Source organism: Polistes fuscatus, unplaced genomic scaffold (assembly GCF_010416935.1).
Source record: "Polistes fuscatus isolate 324 unplaced genomic scaffold, CU_Pfus_HIC Scaffold2, whole genome shotgun sequence".
Taxonomy (NCBI): Eukaryota; Metazoa; Arthropoda; class Insecta; order Hymenoptera; family Vespidae; genus Polistes; species Polistes fuscatus.
In genome coordinates this window covers 12,421,101-12,438,853 of record NW_025113096.1, presented here as the reverse complement: position 1 = coordinate 12,438,853, position 17,753 = coordinate 12,421,101, and the positions used below count along the sequence as shown (strand labels likewise).

At 32.0% G+C, this 17,753-nt stretch overlaps 1 protein-coding gene across 4 annotated transcripts; it reads left to right on the top strand.

Annotated features, from left to right (window-relative positions):
- The first annotated feature begins 584 nt into the window (after positions 1-584).
- Positions 585-14,296, top strand: LOC122516349 (chromatin-remodeling ATPase INO80). 4 transcript variants are annotated; one of them, XM_043634081.1, is made up of 29 exons: positions 585-708; positions 780-1,039; positions 1,184-1,351; positions 1,670-1,829; positions 1,902-1,981; positions 2,058-2,266; positions 2,336-2,509; positions 2,588-2,884; positions 2,958-3,116; positions 3,187-3,356; positions 3,432-3,648; positions 4,460-4,547; positions 4,626-4,917; positions 5,009-5,211; positions 5,306-5,446; positions 5,517-5,638; positions 6,360-6,658; positions 6,753-7,035; positions 7,121-7,267; positions 7,356-7,611; positions 7,709-7,836; positions 7,910-8,004; positions 8,083-8,155; positions 8,217-8,375; positions 8,450-8,552; positions 9,412-9,524; positions 9,705-9,884; positions 9,959-10,310; positions 13,219-14,296. In XM_043634081.1, exons 4-29 carry the CDS (start codon positions 1,696-1,698, stop codon positions 13,743-13,745), a joined length of 5,001 nt encoding a protein of 1,666 aa, XP_043490016.1. In that variant the 5' UTR covers positions 585-708; positions 780-1,039; positions 1,184-1,351; positions 1,670-1,695; the 3' UTR covers positions 13,746-14,296. The 4 variants fall into 4 exon arrangements, with proteins under 4 accessions (XP_043490016.1, XP_043490017.1, XP_043490019.1 ...); XM_043634082.1 differs by adding an exon at positions 12,903-12,987 and having other exon boundaries at positions 585-1,039; positions 13,219-13,336; XM_043634084.1 differs by lacking the exon at positions 13,219-14,296 and adding an exon at positions 11,295-11,864 and having other exon boundaries at positions 585-1,039.
- Positions 14,297-17,753: the final 3,457 nt, after the last annotated feature.

The window sequence follows — 17,753 nt, the reverse complement described above, 5'->3', positions numbered from 1 at the left end:
TTTCCATCTTGATATTCAAGTATAATAATAAACTAATCGAAAAATAATAATGTATTTTATTATTATTTATTTTGAAATTGAATATTGTATATAAAAATATTACAACTTTTCTTTAATTATTTTTCGACTTCGGTACTGCACCATATGATTGAAATGCTTTCTTCCTATTGGAAGATTAATTCATTTTCCATTACTTGATACAATATATATGTATATATATGTATATATATGTATATATATTATTTATTTTATTAATTATTATTATTTTATTATATGAAGTATGAGGAAAGACATATAATTTTTTATCTCATAAGATTAGGGAAATTTATTTAACATAGTAGAACATACGTAGTACTAAATTGGCGCGAAATTCAATTTATAGAAAGTTTGGAATGAAATGATAATGATTATATAATGAAAGCTCGATAAAAATGAGACAATATTAAAAAAAAAATATGTCTAATATGTTTTAATCATATTATGAATAAAGGTCAATAAAACTTGTAACGTTGATCAAGGAAAATAGGTGTTGAAATATGATAATGTAGAGTATTGCCGCTCAAGTATAAAAAAGATGGCTATAGAGGTCGGTAAGGTATACCACACGTTTCTCGAAAGATCGTTTCTTAGTGAAGTTATAGTATATTTAATGAAGAAGCATTATATATTGTCGATATCGTATACAACCATCGACTTTCATATGAAAGTGTATGATAAATGATAAAAAATGTAACTTTGGTAAAAGCTTATCTGGCATTTTTACCAAATCTGTATTACAGCTTGTCCATGGCCAAGGATCACCGACATGTCGATTAAATTAGCGCCATCTACTGAAAACAAAAATGGTGGCTAACAATATGCCCTATCCCTGCCCTGGTTTTATGGCACGGCAAATGTCTGCGTTCTGTAGGCTTCTTTCTATTATGCATTTCCCTTCAACCAATATATCCAATTTTAATGTGAAGAAGGGGAATCATTACCTTGCTGTTGATTCTATATTACGTGTGAAATAAACGAAGCTCTTCTAACCAAACAGAAGGTGATCCAAAACTATCGAATATTTCGCAAAATTATAACCGCATCTATGCGATTCGTCATGTCATTCGCCTTATATAATGAAATTAGCGATATACGATCTCATGTGCGTAAACTGTACGCTTTTAATATGTTCTGTCCATTACAGGAAATTACTAAAATACGTGTAACGTTGTGGCAATACAGTAAGGGGTAAACGTATTGTTGTTTCTCTTAAAGCAAAACGGAAAAAGAAATCTTATTTTGCTACATGAATCTACAACTTATCTATATTTTTTATGGCTACCAAAAATGCTATGATGCAGAATAATCAATAGTACTTATATTATATATATTTAAATGCTAAATAACAACAAAGATTTATATAGAGTTTGTACAGAAAATTATATGTGCATACAAATTAGATAAAATATTTATATTACCTCGCTACTTTTTCTATATATATTGCTTCTAAAGAAATTCAGAAATATAATTATTTAGTGTTATTTAAATAGTTAGCAACATTTCATATATGTATTTATTTAACAAAGTCAATTTATTTCTAAATGTATTCACATATAGTTTTAGTTTTATGAAAGAAATGTATGAAATATTAATATTTCATTATCTCTAATAAGTTGTATTATTATCATAGAACGTTGGATTTTATACGAATTGGTAATGACAGATACAACGGGTATAATGAGGCTAGAAGCTGAAATGGCTGCTCCCTTGCATTTGCAAAGATTAGAACGTAGCTTGAATGTTCAGCCATTCTTAAGACAAATTGATGATTTGTTTCAAGAGCATGCTAGGTATTATTATATTTCTTCAATCTGTGCCTAATATAAGAATGTTATATTTATTATTCTATTATTTTATTGTAGCGAAGATGACAAATCAATGTCTTCTGATTCTTCTGACGGATCAGATGCTTATCTTGACGATGTATTGACACGGAAAGAAGGTATTCTTAATTTTAAAAATTAATATATTAATTTACAATTATAATATTTGATGTTGGACTTAAAAACTATTTATAGAAGAACGGATCAATAAATTAAGACTGTATAATATGTCAAATGTGGGCGAAGAAAGAAGGTGGTTGCAAGATATATTGTTAAGCGATTCAGAAAGTTCAGCATCTGGTTCTGATACAGATGGTCCTGTCACCGAAGAAGATTTTCAAGAAATGCTTAAATATCATATATTGCGTAAAAAATATCAAGGACGTTTTTATCAAAAACCTGAAGTAAGATTTGAAATGAGTAATATTATAATATACTGAATGATGACAGTGAAGTGATTTACTTTATTTCAGAATATACAATATCAATATTATAGTGCCGGTCTATTGTCCAGTTATGATAGATTTTTAGAACATCAAAAGTTAATAGTTGGCAACAAAAAGAAGAAAGATAAGAAACCAGAGAAGAAAGTTATGAAAATAAAGAAAGAAAAGATTCCTCGACATAGACAATCTGAAAATTATCATGTATGCACAATCCGCTAATTAATATTGTTCTAGCTTCTATTAAATTATTTATTCTATAATAATTTATAAATTGTTTAGGAAGGTGACTATATGGATGAAGAATGGGATCGTACAATACCTAAAGAGGAAGAATTAGACGAAGCAGATTTGGAAGCAATAATGCGACATCAGCCTCGTCCACGAGGTCGAAAAAAGCATAATAATAAAAGTCCCGAGGTAATGGCAATTAGAAGAAGAAAAATTTGGGTTATGATGTCCAAAAAAGAACTTGGAAAAGTTCAAAGAGCAAAAATTAATAATCATAAAGAAATGTTAATAAGTTGTAAAAAAGTAGCTCAACATTGCATGAAACATTGGAGACAAAAAGCAATGCAGGTAAAATATAATTTATCTTGTTATTATACATTGCTATTTTTATATTGTTATCTTATGTAGAACAATTTTACAGTCTCAAAAAAATATGAAAGAAACTATTTGGAGAGCAAAAAGGTTGACAAGGGAAATGCAATCTTATTGGAAACGATATGACCGAGTTGAACGTGAAACTAGAAGAAGATTAGAAAAAGAAGCAGAAGAACAACGTAAAATGGATGTTGAACTTATAGAGGTGATATATAAATATAATTAATTAGTTTACTCTTAATATGAAATGATTAATAATATTTATTTTGCAACAGGCTAAGCGTCAACAAAGAAAATTAAATTTTCTTATTACCCAAACTGAACTTTATGCTCACTTTATGTCAAGGAAATTAGGAAAAGCTTCTCCAGAAGAACAACTTAGAATTTTAAATCAATTAGATGAAGAGAAAAACCCTAGACTTATCGGAATAGATGATTATGATAGGTATGTCATTTAATAATTATTTAAAAAACAGAAATATATTTAATCTATTAATTTTCTTTAAATTTAAAAATACAGTGAAGTTATGAAACAAAAAGCAAAGAAAAATGCTACTGAGGCATTTGATTATGAAAAAGCTAGAACAAAACAATTTGATACAGCAGCTGCATCCCAAGAATTACGGCTTAGTGATACACCTGAAAATTTAGAGCATCCTCAACCTACTATTTTTAAAGGAAATCTTAAAGGTTATCAATTGAAGGGAATGAATTGGTTAGCCAATTTATACGATCAGGTTTGTTTCATGTTAAGATTTACAAATATTGTCGTAACATTTTTTTTTTTTTAAATTCTTGATCTATATCTCAAACATTTGTAAATAATTATTTAGATGTGGATTGCGCGTAATTAATGTAGCACTTTAATTTGTGTCTGGGGATATTTTTCACTAAAAAGTTATTTTAAAATAGTTATAGTGTAGAATATGAAAAAAATATATATTTGTGTATAAATGCTTATATTTAATAATTTACGAAATTTGATATTGTTATGAAATGTTGTGTGGGGAAAAAATTAGAACTAAATCATCTAGAATGATGATATCCGTGAAAGGCACTATAGAAGCGTATTGTTTACGAAAATGACACGCGTGAAAGTTACTACAGCAGTGTACTGCAGTTCTTCTTCTTCTTCTTATTAGGATTACGTCCTATTATATTTTAGCTATATAGTTCTTTTCAGGGCGTTTGTTGTTCCTATAACGATGATGTCCAGTTTTCATGCTACCGTTTTAGAGGTCTTCCAGGTGGTCTCGTTGTCCCTATTTTTCCTGTTTTTGCCACTTTCGGCAGCCTACTGCTGTCCATTCTGTCTACATGGTCTCACCACTTTCTTCTCCTCCTTCTTATCCACCTTACCACGTCTTGGGTCTCACATTCTTTTCTTATCTCTTTGTTTCTTCTTCTGGAAGAAGATCTTCTATCGGGAAGTAGATCCCGATAATAAGTGGAATCAGACAGAGCGACAGTCTAAGCCCAATCCTTTTTAACCTGATCATGGATGTACTGCAGTTAAGAGGTTAAATTATTAAAAAATTTCTTTTGTAGGGAATCAGTGGAATTCTGGCTGATGAAATGGGATTAGGTAAAACTGTTCAATCTATAGCTTTTTTGTGTCACGTTGCCGAAAGATATTGTGAGTATATATAAAATAAAAGTTAAGAATTGTACATTTTTTCTCATATGTAAATAAATTAAAAATAATAATTTACAGCTGTATGGGGTCCATTTCTGATTATTTCACCGGCTTCTACTTTGCATAATTGGCAACAAGAAATGGCAAGATTCGTACCAGTTTTTAAAGTAGTACCATATTGGGGAAATCCACAAGAACGTAAAATTTTAAGACAGTTTTGGGATACTAAGGATTTACATACAAAAGAAGCATCATTTCATGTAGTAATTACAAGTTATCAATTGGTTATTACTGATTATAAGTATTTTAATAGAATAAAATGGCAGTATATGATTCTAGATGAAGCACAAGCAATAAAAAGCACTAGCAGGTATGGTATAGTGAGTTATAGAAGTTTAAAAAGTATAAGAAAAATGGATGAAACTTAACAATTTAATACATTGTGTGTACTTTTTTTGCAGCATGAGGTGGAAATTATTACTTGGTTTTAGTTGTCGTAATAGATTATTGTTAAGTGGTACACCTATACAAAATAGTATGGCTGAATTATGGGCTTTATTACATTTTATAATGCCAACTTTATTTGATTCTCATGACGAGTTTAATGAATGGTTTTCTAAAGACATCGAAAGTCATGCTGAAAATAAAACTGGAATTGATGAAAGTAAGTCGTTATCTTAATATAAAATTATTTTTAAAGATTAACATTTGTAGTCGATGCTTAATAAATAGTTTCTTCCTACATTTTTATTAATCAGAGCATTTATCGAGATTACACATGATCTTAAAGCCTTTTATGTTACGAAGAATTAAAAAGGATGTTGAAAATGAGTTATCTGATAAAATAGAAGTAATGGTATATTGCCCGCTAACGACTCGTCAGAAATTACTTTATTCAGGTATGTTTAATTTTTATATTATTTCGTGTAAATCCATTTTATATTGATATATTATTTCTGATTTATACAGCATTGAAGAAAAAAATTCGTATTGAGGATTTACTTCATTACACAGTTGGTGGCGGTGATACAACTCCAAATGATAAAAATTTTACTTCCAATTTAATGAATCTAGTCATGCAATTCCGTAAAGTAGGTACACTGAAAAATGAGTATATACGAGTGATTTATTTGCTAAATTGATTAACTCCACAAAACAAAAAGTAGAAGAATTGATACAATAATATACATTGTCAAATTATTTATTACTGAACAGCCGTAAAAATTACTCTCATTTAGTAGTGTTAAGCCTAATTATTAATCTTTTAAGCTCTGTACGCCACTACAGTGGCTTCGTGGAAAGCACAAGTTTGAACAGTACGCTACTATAGTGGCTTCCGTAGAAAGCATCAGTTTGAACGGTACGCTACTATAGTACTTTTCATTAAAGTATCAATTTGAACAGCACTATGCTACTATAGTGACATATTATACGTATTTTAAATTTATTTTAACACTATTTCTACCAAGTGATATAAAAAAAACTTCAAATTTTAACTGTAAATTATTTTCTAAGCTTAATTATTTCTTCACAAGTCATTTTTTTTTTTTGACTTTTCGTACAATAGTTGTTAAATTAATTCAGTGATATTATTTTCCTTCAGCTCATTCTAAAGATACATTTTGGTCGAAATAGGTATACACAAAATCTAATCTTGTTAGAAATAGTATTAAATATAAAAAGTTAAGTATTGGTTAAGTGCTTTTTGATAATAGAATTTTAATAAATTCTAAAAGTTGAGTTAATCGTTTTGGCTTGTGAACAGCTTATATCATGAAAATTAAACTAAAATTTTATTAAAATATGTGTTAGGTCTGTAATCACCCTGAACTTTTTGAACGCAGAGATGCTAAATCTCCGTTTTTTATGAATACACAGTCTTTTGAAATGCCAGCATTATTGTATACAGAAGGACTGTTACATCTTGCTTTACCATCAAAAAATCATTTATTGTATAATAAATTGTTTATATTTGCTACCGCATATATTCACAAAGCACTTCATGGGGAAAATCAAAACGGTTTACACGGAAATATTTTCTCGTTCAGCAGATTTATTAATTTATCTCCAATGGAATTAAATAAAATATTTATAACTGGTATTTTATTTAGGTATGTTATTTTTCAGTTTATACTAGTAACAATTTTTGTTAATATGTTAGTAACAAATATATTGATTACTTTATTACAATATGTTGATAAATAGATTATGTCTTACAATGATTATGGAAAAAAAGATGAGAATGATACGATACTGGAATGATTGGTATGTAGATGATAGACCTTTAGTACCTAAAGAACAAATGTTATTATTACCTAGAAAAATTGAAACATCATCGCAAACGATTAGTGATATTATTTTTACGGAAAAAATACTTGAAGGAGAAGGTTTATATACACATACTACGCATACTATTCATTCAATGCCAGAAACAGTTGCTCATAGAATATTACGTAGTAGTAAAAAAACTGCTATTCAAATGTTAAAAGTAGGTATATTTAAATAATGCTAGTTTAAGGATTGTTAAACTAAAAAATATGTATTGTAATTTTATCACTGTTATTTGATCATAGAAGGGAGTATCTTCTACAAAAACAGAACAAGGAGAAGAGATAAAATTAACATTGTTACCTGAACATCCTCATCTTCCTCGTCCTTCAATTTTTAGATTTTGTCAGCAAACAACTATCCCTGCTTTTGTCCATGACAATTATCCCAAGGTTAGATATATGTATTTCTGATATATATATTGTCAGCGTATATTGATTATAAAATATCTTATTTTTATTATATGTATTTATGTTATAGGTTCAAGCTAATCCTCGTAAGTTGTATGTTAGCAATAGTTCTGCTGCATGTGCATGGAGAAGGCACGAAGATTGTGGTGGACCGTTTGGCCAAACTTTACTTTGGTTTGGTTATGAAAGAGCAATTTCTCTTTCTGAATCACAAGATAATTTAAATATGCGTGTAAAACACAGAACTTCTACATTCTCATATGAGCCACTTGGTGGATTATCTGCATGTAATCCAATAAATGGATGGTCTAATATTATTGTACCAGGTATGTATATATATATTAAAGATATTTGTTTATGTGTAAGTTATATATATATAAACTTTCAAATAAACATTCTCACATAATGTATAATATGTTTTAGACAAACAAACTTTAGTAACAGATGCAGGAAAGCTTTCTGTTCTTGATAGCCTTCTTAGACGATTAAAAGAACAAGGCCACCGCGTTCTTATATATTCTCAAATGACAAAGATGATTGATCTGTTAGAGGTAGTATGAACATTTCATTTTGATATCTTTAATTAATCTAAATTATAATAAATTCATAAAACTAATTTTGTAGGAATACATGTATCATAGGAAGCATACGTTCATGCGATTAGATGGTTCTTCCAAAATTTCGGATCGTCGTGATATGGTTGCAGATTTTCAAAAAAGGTAGGTCAAAAATAATTTTTATAATCGGAAATATTTTAAATTCGAAGCAAAAGCAATGTTTTACGTTTATTTTTTCAGAGCAGACATATTCGTTTTTCTTTTGAGTACTAGAGCCGGTGGTCTTGGAATTAATCTTACTGCTGCAGATACGGTATGCAATTATTTTAAATAATTTTTTTTTAAGTTTCTATTAACACAATATAATATTACAGGTAATATTTTATGACAGTGATTGGAATCCAACAGTAGATCAACAAGCTATGGATCGTGCTCACAGATTAGGACAAACTAAGCAAGTTACTGTTTATCGATTAATTTGTAAAGGAACTATTGAAGAAAGGATATTACAAAGGGCACGTGAAAAGAGTGAGGTGTGTTTAATAGGTTAATGGATTGATATTGTACTGTTTGTATATATATTTTTCTAACGTACGTTTTCTTAAAGATACAACGTATGGTAATAAGTGGAGGGAACTTTAAGCCAGATACTCTGAAGCCAAAGGAGGTGGTTTCACTTTTACTGGATGATGAAGAGATTGAAGCGAAATGTAAGTGTATAATGAAAAGTTTTGTATTTTTGCTTTTGCTTTAATATTCATTATCATTGATTTTTCGTTATCGTTATACATAGATACATATATAGAGAGTAACAGGAAAATTCGTACTCCCATTATCAATTTAAAACAATCAATATTTCCATATTCTTATACATAGAAACAAATTTTAGGATTATTAAATTTTTAAATTGATATAAATTTTATAGCAAAAGAGTACTTTATTATAAGAGAAATCAAATTTTGCATAACTGATAAGAAAATTGGTCTCACAAGATATGCCCAGTCATCTCAAAAGTATTATAATATATAAGGAAAGATCAACTAAGTATTTTTTACAAAAATATTAATTGTATTTTTATTATATCTTACGTAGACACAAATTTTTTTTAGTAAAATTATATTTTTCTAACTATAAAATGTTCTGCAAGAAAATTTATATCAATTTGAAAGTTTAATAATTCTAAAATAGACTTATTTGTATAAGAATTTTAGAAGTTTGCATTACAAGTAAATATCAATTATTTAACATTTACAGTGGGAACAGGTACGAATACTTCTGTAATTCACTTTTTATACAAACATTTTTTTTTATTTGTCTTCAGTAATACGTAGTATAAGTTTGGTCCCAACCCTTTTGGACACTTTGCATATACATGAATAGAAATGTATCCTACATTATGTATCGTGGATCGTTGAACGAAAAATAATGAACGGATAAATCGGATGAAAGGGTGTTCACAATAGTATTATGCTCGTTAGGTTATGCTAATGCTTTAATAACGAATAATAATAAGAGAGGTAACGGAATGTGGTACATATTTACGTATAAGTTTGTATCCGTATATTTCAGATAGCCAACGGAGCGAAGAGAGAAAGCCGCACGTGGACGAGACTCGCCTTGAGTCGAACCTGCACCACAAGGAGAAGGACCGGAAGAGGAAGTTAACCGCGCTTCCGGTCAAGGTGAGACAGACACCCTTATATTATTATCACCCGTACTTCTTTCCCATTATATTTTCTTTCTCTTTCATCGCTTTTATGTATATATCTTCTCCTTTATTTGTCCTTTCTATGTGCAATTATGCGCTATCTTTATTACGTCCTTATCCTAATGATTTTGCTTAAAAGTCATTGATTTCGCAGGATGATTCGAAGAAACAATGCTTAATGGATGCCAACGGCGATAAAGTTGGTGATAATTCACAAGTTAATTTGAATGACAGCAAACAAATGACAAATTCGATACAAACACATTATCAGAATAATCATCAAGTCGATATTCCCGAAGATCACAGTGTTCCTGCTAGTCCAATCAAGTCAGAGGTTCGTATAACAAAATTAATTTAAAATAAATATCTACTTCTCGTTTATATACCAAATGAATTTGCAATGTACAGGATGAAACAAGCAATGAAGGATTAGTCGTCGATGTGGACAGTCCTGTGATAGGATCGAACATTGATTCGAGACAATCTTCTGGTAATCAGTTTGGAGAATCGGCTAAATCTGCACATCTTGATCACAATTTTGTTATGAGTGGAAACGTTAGCGGACGAATACGACCAAGTGTTCGTGGTACTAGTAAAAGGGGAAGACCACGGGGTTCTCGAAGAGGTGGACCAGTTGGCGGAAAAGGCAGAGGTCTTTTCATGATTCAATCCTCATCGAAATCTGCAAGCACTTTGTCTCAATCATCTTCAACAACTACCGCTAGTTTATCTTCTCAGGCCGATCAATCTTTGCAGCATGGTAAGATTTTATTTGTTCTAGAGAAAGAGAATAGTTAATTATTTTTAAATGCTCATTGACATTAATGTATTTTTTAAAATCATAAAATGATAATTTATATCGTAATTAACGAAATTTTTAATTATAATCATATAAATTTACACAATTTAACACACTTGATAAAATCATAGTTTCGTGAAAATCGTTTTTCGTGACAACGCACCCTCGTTTCAATGTAGGGTTAATCCCTGGCTGACTCTTTTATACTCTATCAGTCCCTTTGCTTAAGTCCCCTTTTCTTTTATACTTTTTTTATCTGTCTCTCTCTCTCTTTCCCCCCTCTTCCTTTCTCCTTCTCGTTCCCTCTCCCTGTCTCTCTATCTCTTTCTTTCTGTTTCTTTCTCTATTTCTCTTTCATCTCTTTTTCTCTCTTCCTTTATTTCCACACTTGGTCAGGTTCTCGTGGGATTTTGCAATGCACAGACGAAATACGCCCATGGGCCCGTATTCGCGTATATCCCTTCAATAGAAGTGTGGATCAACGAAATTCCCTCGCGAGCACATGTGCGCACAAGTGCCAAGGGGAACGCTTAGAGTTTTGCGATAGGGCAAAATCCGAAAGTACCCTCTCAAAGTCGGTCCATTTTCCTCTTACCCCTATGGAGAAAGTGTCATGACTCATTCCTATGATTGTATTTTTCTCTTGCTCCATTTAAATACTTAACTAGATCCATATTTTTACAGAGGAGATAGAATAAACTTGTTTGAAATAAAATTTTAAATAGTAATGTAACAAATGAATAACGATAAAATTAAATTTAAAAAATCAAGGAGAAGTTTTTAATGATATAAGGAGAAAAAATAAGGAAAATTAAATAAAAAACAAATATAAGAAATGCTTAAATGAAAAAGATCATCGCATTATTGCGAGAGGGATTGGATGGATGATGATGTCTAAGCACATGTTGATGCACTCGAGATCAACGCAATCTTATTTGTCAGCAGACTTTGTTCTCGGTGCATCGTGTTATGAGCGGAGGACTCGAAGGAGGAACAAGACGGGTAAATATCTCACGTAACGACATGTGGACCGAAGTTGATTCGGTATGCTGCGCGTATGCTCGTGCTACATACACGAAAAGGAAAGGGGTCGGTTTCTCACTTGTCGTTGACTGGAAGGCGAACGGACAATAGCAGGTGCGGAGCGAAGGCGACAGCTGTGATCGATGCTCTTCTTAGGAACTTGCTTACATTTTTCCCAATTTCTCTTTATCTATCTATCTTTTTTTTTTATTTATCTAACTATCTTTAACTTTTAAATATACTATTCTAGACTTGACCAATCATTTAAATTGCTTTTGATTGACAGTTATATTAATTGCTATTGAAATAAATATTTTAATGTTAATTTTTATATTACAAAAGAAAATAAGTTTTAAAAGAAACTGAATCAACGATTGAGACGCGTTCAAAGTTCTAATAGTTATCACGAACATCCTTATCGTGACTACTTCATTTATGAAACCCTTCGTATTGAAATGTATTTTCGTGATGCAAATAAATGTGAAAAAGCTATTGGATTTGCGAATTATTCCGTCGCGTTTTGTCGCCAACTCGTACCATACCGTATCGTATCGTACCGTACCGTGCCATATCGTACCGTATCGTATTATTCTATACTTCGATTTTATTATTTTTCTATACCTGGTAACGAAGTAAACATGTGTAAGTATAAATCTATGAAGAAGAGGATTTTATAATGATTTAACTTTTACATACAAAAATAAAACAAACAAAAAATAAAAAGTACAAGACTAATTCAATGAGTAATTAGTTGCTAAATTTGATTAGACACACTAGACGGTGTCTAATTTTGTTGTCTATTAATCTCTTTATATTGGTACGAGAGGACCAAGAGACTTCGATGTAAGCATGTGTGGGTGAAATCCTCGCGTAGCGAGATATAGAACGAAGGACACAAAGAAGCTGCCGGTGGATTCAACATAGTTGAAAGCGAATGGAACGTGAAGATTCACGGAATGCCGCCGGTCCGGCTGACTCAACCCTTCCTTATCCTATCCTTCCAGTATTATCCCGTGGAATCTTAACTGCGTTCAATCAGTGATCAAGCTTTTTTCCCATCTTTTTTTTCATTCCCTTTGTTTAATCCGATAGTAACTATTCCGTTGTTAATTTTTCATAGCTAGATCGTTGATAAAACGAATATCGTAGTTACTTTTTCCCCTCAAATAATAAATCGTTCTATTAAATCGATTTAACATAATCCGGACAAAGAATAACATTGAGCCGTGCTTTCATCGAAAATTTACGGATTCTTCAATTTTTTTCTCTTTCCCATCGTCGAGTGCCTACTTTAGAGTCCTCCATGTAGAAGAGGACAATTTGAATGGGATTGGGACGTGCCATGGAATGTGTAAGGATTTGGATGGGAATAAGGAAGAAAGGACTATACAGAAAGAAAAGTAGAGAAGGAGAAGGTAGCCGAGACACGTTCCTCGTATGTCCTCGTGCGGCTACTGACCTTCGACCGTGTCGCTCCACCCGCCTTCCCCTATCTTCACTATATTTCTTAATCTTTTCTTTTTATTCCAGACTATATCTTGTCTCTCCGGACCTTACGAATGCTGAGAAAAGATGCTTTGGCACGATCCGAATGGTTCTACAATGTTTCTTTTCGGTGAATAAATCGATCTGTAGTCTAATATTTTGAAGGAGCTACTTTCCAGAAAACTGACGTAGCAGTCCTACAAATTATCACAATATAATCTCGATAGTATTTAAAGAATTTACATAAACCTATTTATTTATTTTTTTCCAAGTGATCAATATTATTTGTTGATATTATAAGAAAACATGTAAAATACCTCGTGATGCTTCATAAATATTTGCAAATCGATTATTGTTATAGGAGCACAAGGGTGTATCGGATCAACTGACGGTGATGGTCCTGGTACTGTAGGGCCTCTAGGCTCTGTTGGTTCTTTAGGTCCTTTATCCAATAGAGGTGGAACTGCAGCAATTCGTCGTGGTCCAGGTCGACCTAGATTGAAACCAAGTGGTCCAGGGCATCAAAGTTATCGTATACCGAGTGGACATCACCATGCGAAAAAAGTTCAACGTCCTCTCCTCGTTCCACTACGATCTCATCAAACAATCTCGAGTGTAACTCAACATAAATCATTGCAACGAGCCGTTGGTACATCCGTACTTTCGCCAAAATCCATGGCAGCGTCAAGTACAACAGCGTGTTTTTCATCCACATCCGAAAATACTCGTCCTTTTGGATTTTATACACAGCAGCAGCAACAGCAACAACAACAACAACAACAACAACAGCAGCAACAGCAACAGCAGCAGAAACAAGTACAAGAGCAAGAACAGGAACAAGAACAGAAACAATGTGAGCAGACACCTACACGAAGATTGTCCTCCTAATTATTAGTGAAATTGGTGTGTCGTCTTCGTTCAATGTGGTTGTTAAACATGACAAAGTTTGGAATTGGAAGATCGATTATTCGATTGGTTACAGGAATAGAATTCTTGCCAAACTTCAAAGTTCTCGTATTGTAGAAATGAATACGAAGTTATTCGGCAGTATGTCTACTTTTATGTAACCGAAGTTATATGTTCACAATACACGGTGTATATGTACAATATATGTACATTGGTATAGTGTACAAGGAACACGATACTTGATTGATTAAAAGAAAAAAGTGATGGTTGCGAACGAAATGATAATCGTTATAATTGGACAGCGACAAGGAAAAACGTTCGTTATCCATTTATTTCAATTCGCTCACGCATCGTCGATCTGGACTCGTTAGTATCTTTTTAGCAATATTCCGTCGCTCGGTTGGCCGATATTTTTTATGCGTGTTATGCGAGAAATTACTGTGCAAATTCGACTTTGTAAAAGAAAGGTATTTATATTAGCAATAAACGAAATAGCTTTCGCGCTTATGCGCGATTGTACATCGTACATCGTATTTTATCTGTTGATGTTTCAACTTTTGCTTCCTTTCTCGTAAATTCTGCTTATATATTTGTTCGAAGAATTTATTGGGTATAAAATTGAATAAATAGCTACGCAGATTATTTCATATCAGTGAATAAGTTCATTGTCTCTTTATTACAAAGATAAAGTGATTCAGGTTATTAGTGATCTCATAAATTAACCGATTAATACATTTGCGAAGCATTGCTTTTAGTATTTTCTTTCATCGATAGTAGTAATAGTCAATAAATTGTCAGGCAATAGATTTCTCATGTTGCAATATATATCTTTTTTTTTTCTCCGGAACGAAACGTAATAATCTTCTTTCACATTAAATCGCTTTCTAAGCAACAGTAATAACGAATATCAACGTGGAATACGTAGTAGAGTGGTCGTTATAGTTAGAAATCAGTATTGTTAAATTATTAGTTTCGTACATTCCGATCAACAACTCGATCGTTTTTTAAGCAATAATTTTCTACAGTCAATAGTCCAAGATACGAAGAATTTCGATGCGTAAGTAGATGCGTTTTATTTTTACAAATCAAGTCTCACTATGGCCTCGAACTTAGCAAGTACAAATTCGTACCTTCACTGGTGTGACAGCGAAGGTCCAAAAGCTGGAGGCAATATTCATCGATGCACAAGTACGAAGTTGCAGCTGTCGGTGAAGCAGCGTCGTCATCTGCGTGATTGGATTCGAGCCGATCGTATGCCGGACTTCGTCTTACGCCTGATGCCTGATGGTGACCCTAACATTTTTCCTAGCCCCATTTTACCAATTTATTGGCTATTCCAACGAGTTTAGAAATATTTCAATGATGTTAAAAAGAAAATAAAATTCGAAACATTTTTATTATCATAAATCGTTGTTAGAATATATATTCAACAAGAATATTATGCACATATATATATATTTACATGTGCATCTATTTGTAAAGATATTATATATAATTACAATATCCCTATTCACCTTCCTGTAGGTCAACCCGTGTCAAAGATTGCAGCAAGTGCAATAAGATAATGAAGAGAAGGGAAAAAAAAGGACAAAGGTGAAAGTTGAAGGTAGTGGGTGCATTTGGAAGGCGGAAACAAAGAAAGGAAAAAAATAAACCGACATGAACTTGGAAATCGAATTGCCGTACTTGATTGGCTTAATGTCCCCTGTGTACAGTACATCGGACTGATCGTTGAGAGGTATTCCAGGAGAGAAAAAAGATCGGTGAAAAGAGAGATAGAGAGAGAAAGAGAGAGAATAAGGACCTTGCGACGCACCTGCTCTCAGGTGCAATGCCTCTTTCCCTTCTTTTCCCTCTACTCTTTTTCTTTCTCTTATTCTTTCTTTCTCTACTATTTTCCATACCTTGTGAATACGTATATGCCGACTTTAATCCTCGGCCAATTACTTCGAGTATCATCTACACTTGCATCTTTCATTTCGAATATTTGTACTTATACAGGGTGAGTCACCTCACGTTCTTACCCTGAAATATCTCTTTTTTAATCTTTTAATTTTATTTCTTATTTTTAATAAGAAGCCGAAATTGTCAGCAGGTCGACCCAACCACATTGATAATGCATAAATTAATAAAAATTGTTGTATGCATTTTAATTAATAGAAATTTGTTTGAAATTGAGTAATTGTTGTTGGTTAATTTTTCGCTAATATTTTAAAACTATTTTCTTATCAATCATGTAACATTGGTCCTATTCGAATGGTTTGAATATCTTGAAAAAAATCAAAGTAATGTGCTTCGGGTAAAAAAAGTTCGATCGCTGAGGCTATGTATTCATCGCAAGAAATTCTTAGCTGACAGTGCATAATGTGTATCCGACTGCTCGTAGACGGTTGAAGGTATTATGATCTAATTCCGAGGTATTCATGGCCGTGCCTGTGGGGAAGGTCGTCCGCCTTGTTCTTTCCGGATTTTTTTTGAAGCACTTCGAGTGCCCCATATTGCACAAACGGACGTTATCCTGGTACCCGCGGTATTCTTATTCGGTGTATTAAAAGAAAGTCGTTACGTTCCTTTGAGGAAAGTCGTAGTGGGGCTAACGGAGAACACGAGCGAGACAATGTAACGCGCTCTTAAATTAAAAGCGTGACGAGTAAAGAGAACCGATCGGTTTAAAATACGTGTATAAAATTTAGAACAATTCTTTGTGAATGTATAATTGGCCGAGATTTACCAGCCGTGCAACTTTCTATGTTAATTTTTCTCGGCCGCGAATATGTAACATCGGTATATTACTTTTCGCGAAATAAAATAATAATCAAATTATACGAGTTTAGATGTTTTTTTGATTTAAAAAGTTAGAAAAATAGAGAAAGGATCGAACGATAAAATTCACGAGTCACGAAGGCACGTCGATCTCTCTGATCGAAATTTTAAATAAATAAGTAACAAGTCTAATTGATTATATCGTGCTTTTAAAACTTCAACCGGTGAGAATTGCTGTTCTTGTAATTGGTTGAATTGACCAATGAAAACACGCTCGGAACATTTCAGTAGCAAACGATTCACCTGTGGATTTGCGAAGAGGACTTCCTGTATCGCTTGATATTCTCGGTATTTTATTCGGAGAGATCGTAATCTATCGTGGAATATAATCTCCTGCATGTTTTGTAAAAATGATTAATTGGTTCTTATCTTACTGTTAGCTCATTTGCAAGATTTTTTTTTCTGTCAATCGCTAATTAAGAGGGAGTTGTCTATCGCAATTAAAAAAAATAGAATATGTGGAGCCTTCACGCGCGAAAGAAGTAAAACTCATATTGTTATGTGTAAAATAATCAGTTGATTCATATACACAGTGAGTGTCCCTTAAAATCGTGCACCGTGGCCACCATGGCCACGGTCGTATACTGACCGGGCCGGTGTCCCTTACCATAAAATCGTACATGTTGGTATTATTGTAATAACAGGGGAAATACCTGGTTTTTTCATATCTAACAATTGGGTATCCTTTGTTTTTACTGTTATTTAAAAGTTTTGTAGTATCAAAATCAGTTTAATACCTATTAAAGTAAGAATGATACAAAATATATTTGTTTTAAAATTATATATATATCTATTAATATATTTGGGATATTAAACAATTTTTATCTGATATTTCATTAGATGAAAATGTTCAAAAAAAAAAAATTCAAAGACATCATTGGTCAGAAATATTAAACCAGATTTATTTTAATTTAAATAATCCGAAATATTAGTAGAGTGTACGATATATTTTAAATAATTGATAATTAATCGAAGGAAATGTAAATTGTAATCTAAAAACATGCAGTATAAGTTCGACGTACAGTCCTCTTCGAAATTCTCCGTTAGACTGGCTCGTTGTCCTCTATGAAAGTCGATCAAATTTCTTTTACTCATTGTTATTTATAAAATTTTGTTAAGGCTACATATATGTATAATGAAAATAATATTCGTATAATAAATAAAATT

Coding starts and splice junctions, on each gene's coding strand:
- LOC122516349 (XM_043634081.1), top strand. CDS start 1,696: ATGACAGATACAACGGGTATAATGAGGCTAGAAGCTGAAATGGCTGCT. Junction 5,212..5,305: donor TAAAACTGGAATTGATGAAA/GTAAGTCGTTAT, acceptor TTTATTAATCAG/AGCATTTATCGAGATTACAC. Junction 8,553..9,411: donor TGAAGAGATTGAAGCGAAAT/GTAAGTGTATAA, acceptor CGTATATTTCAG/ATAGCCAACGGAGCGAAGAG.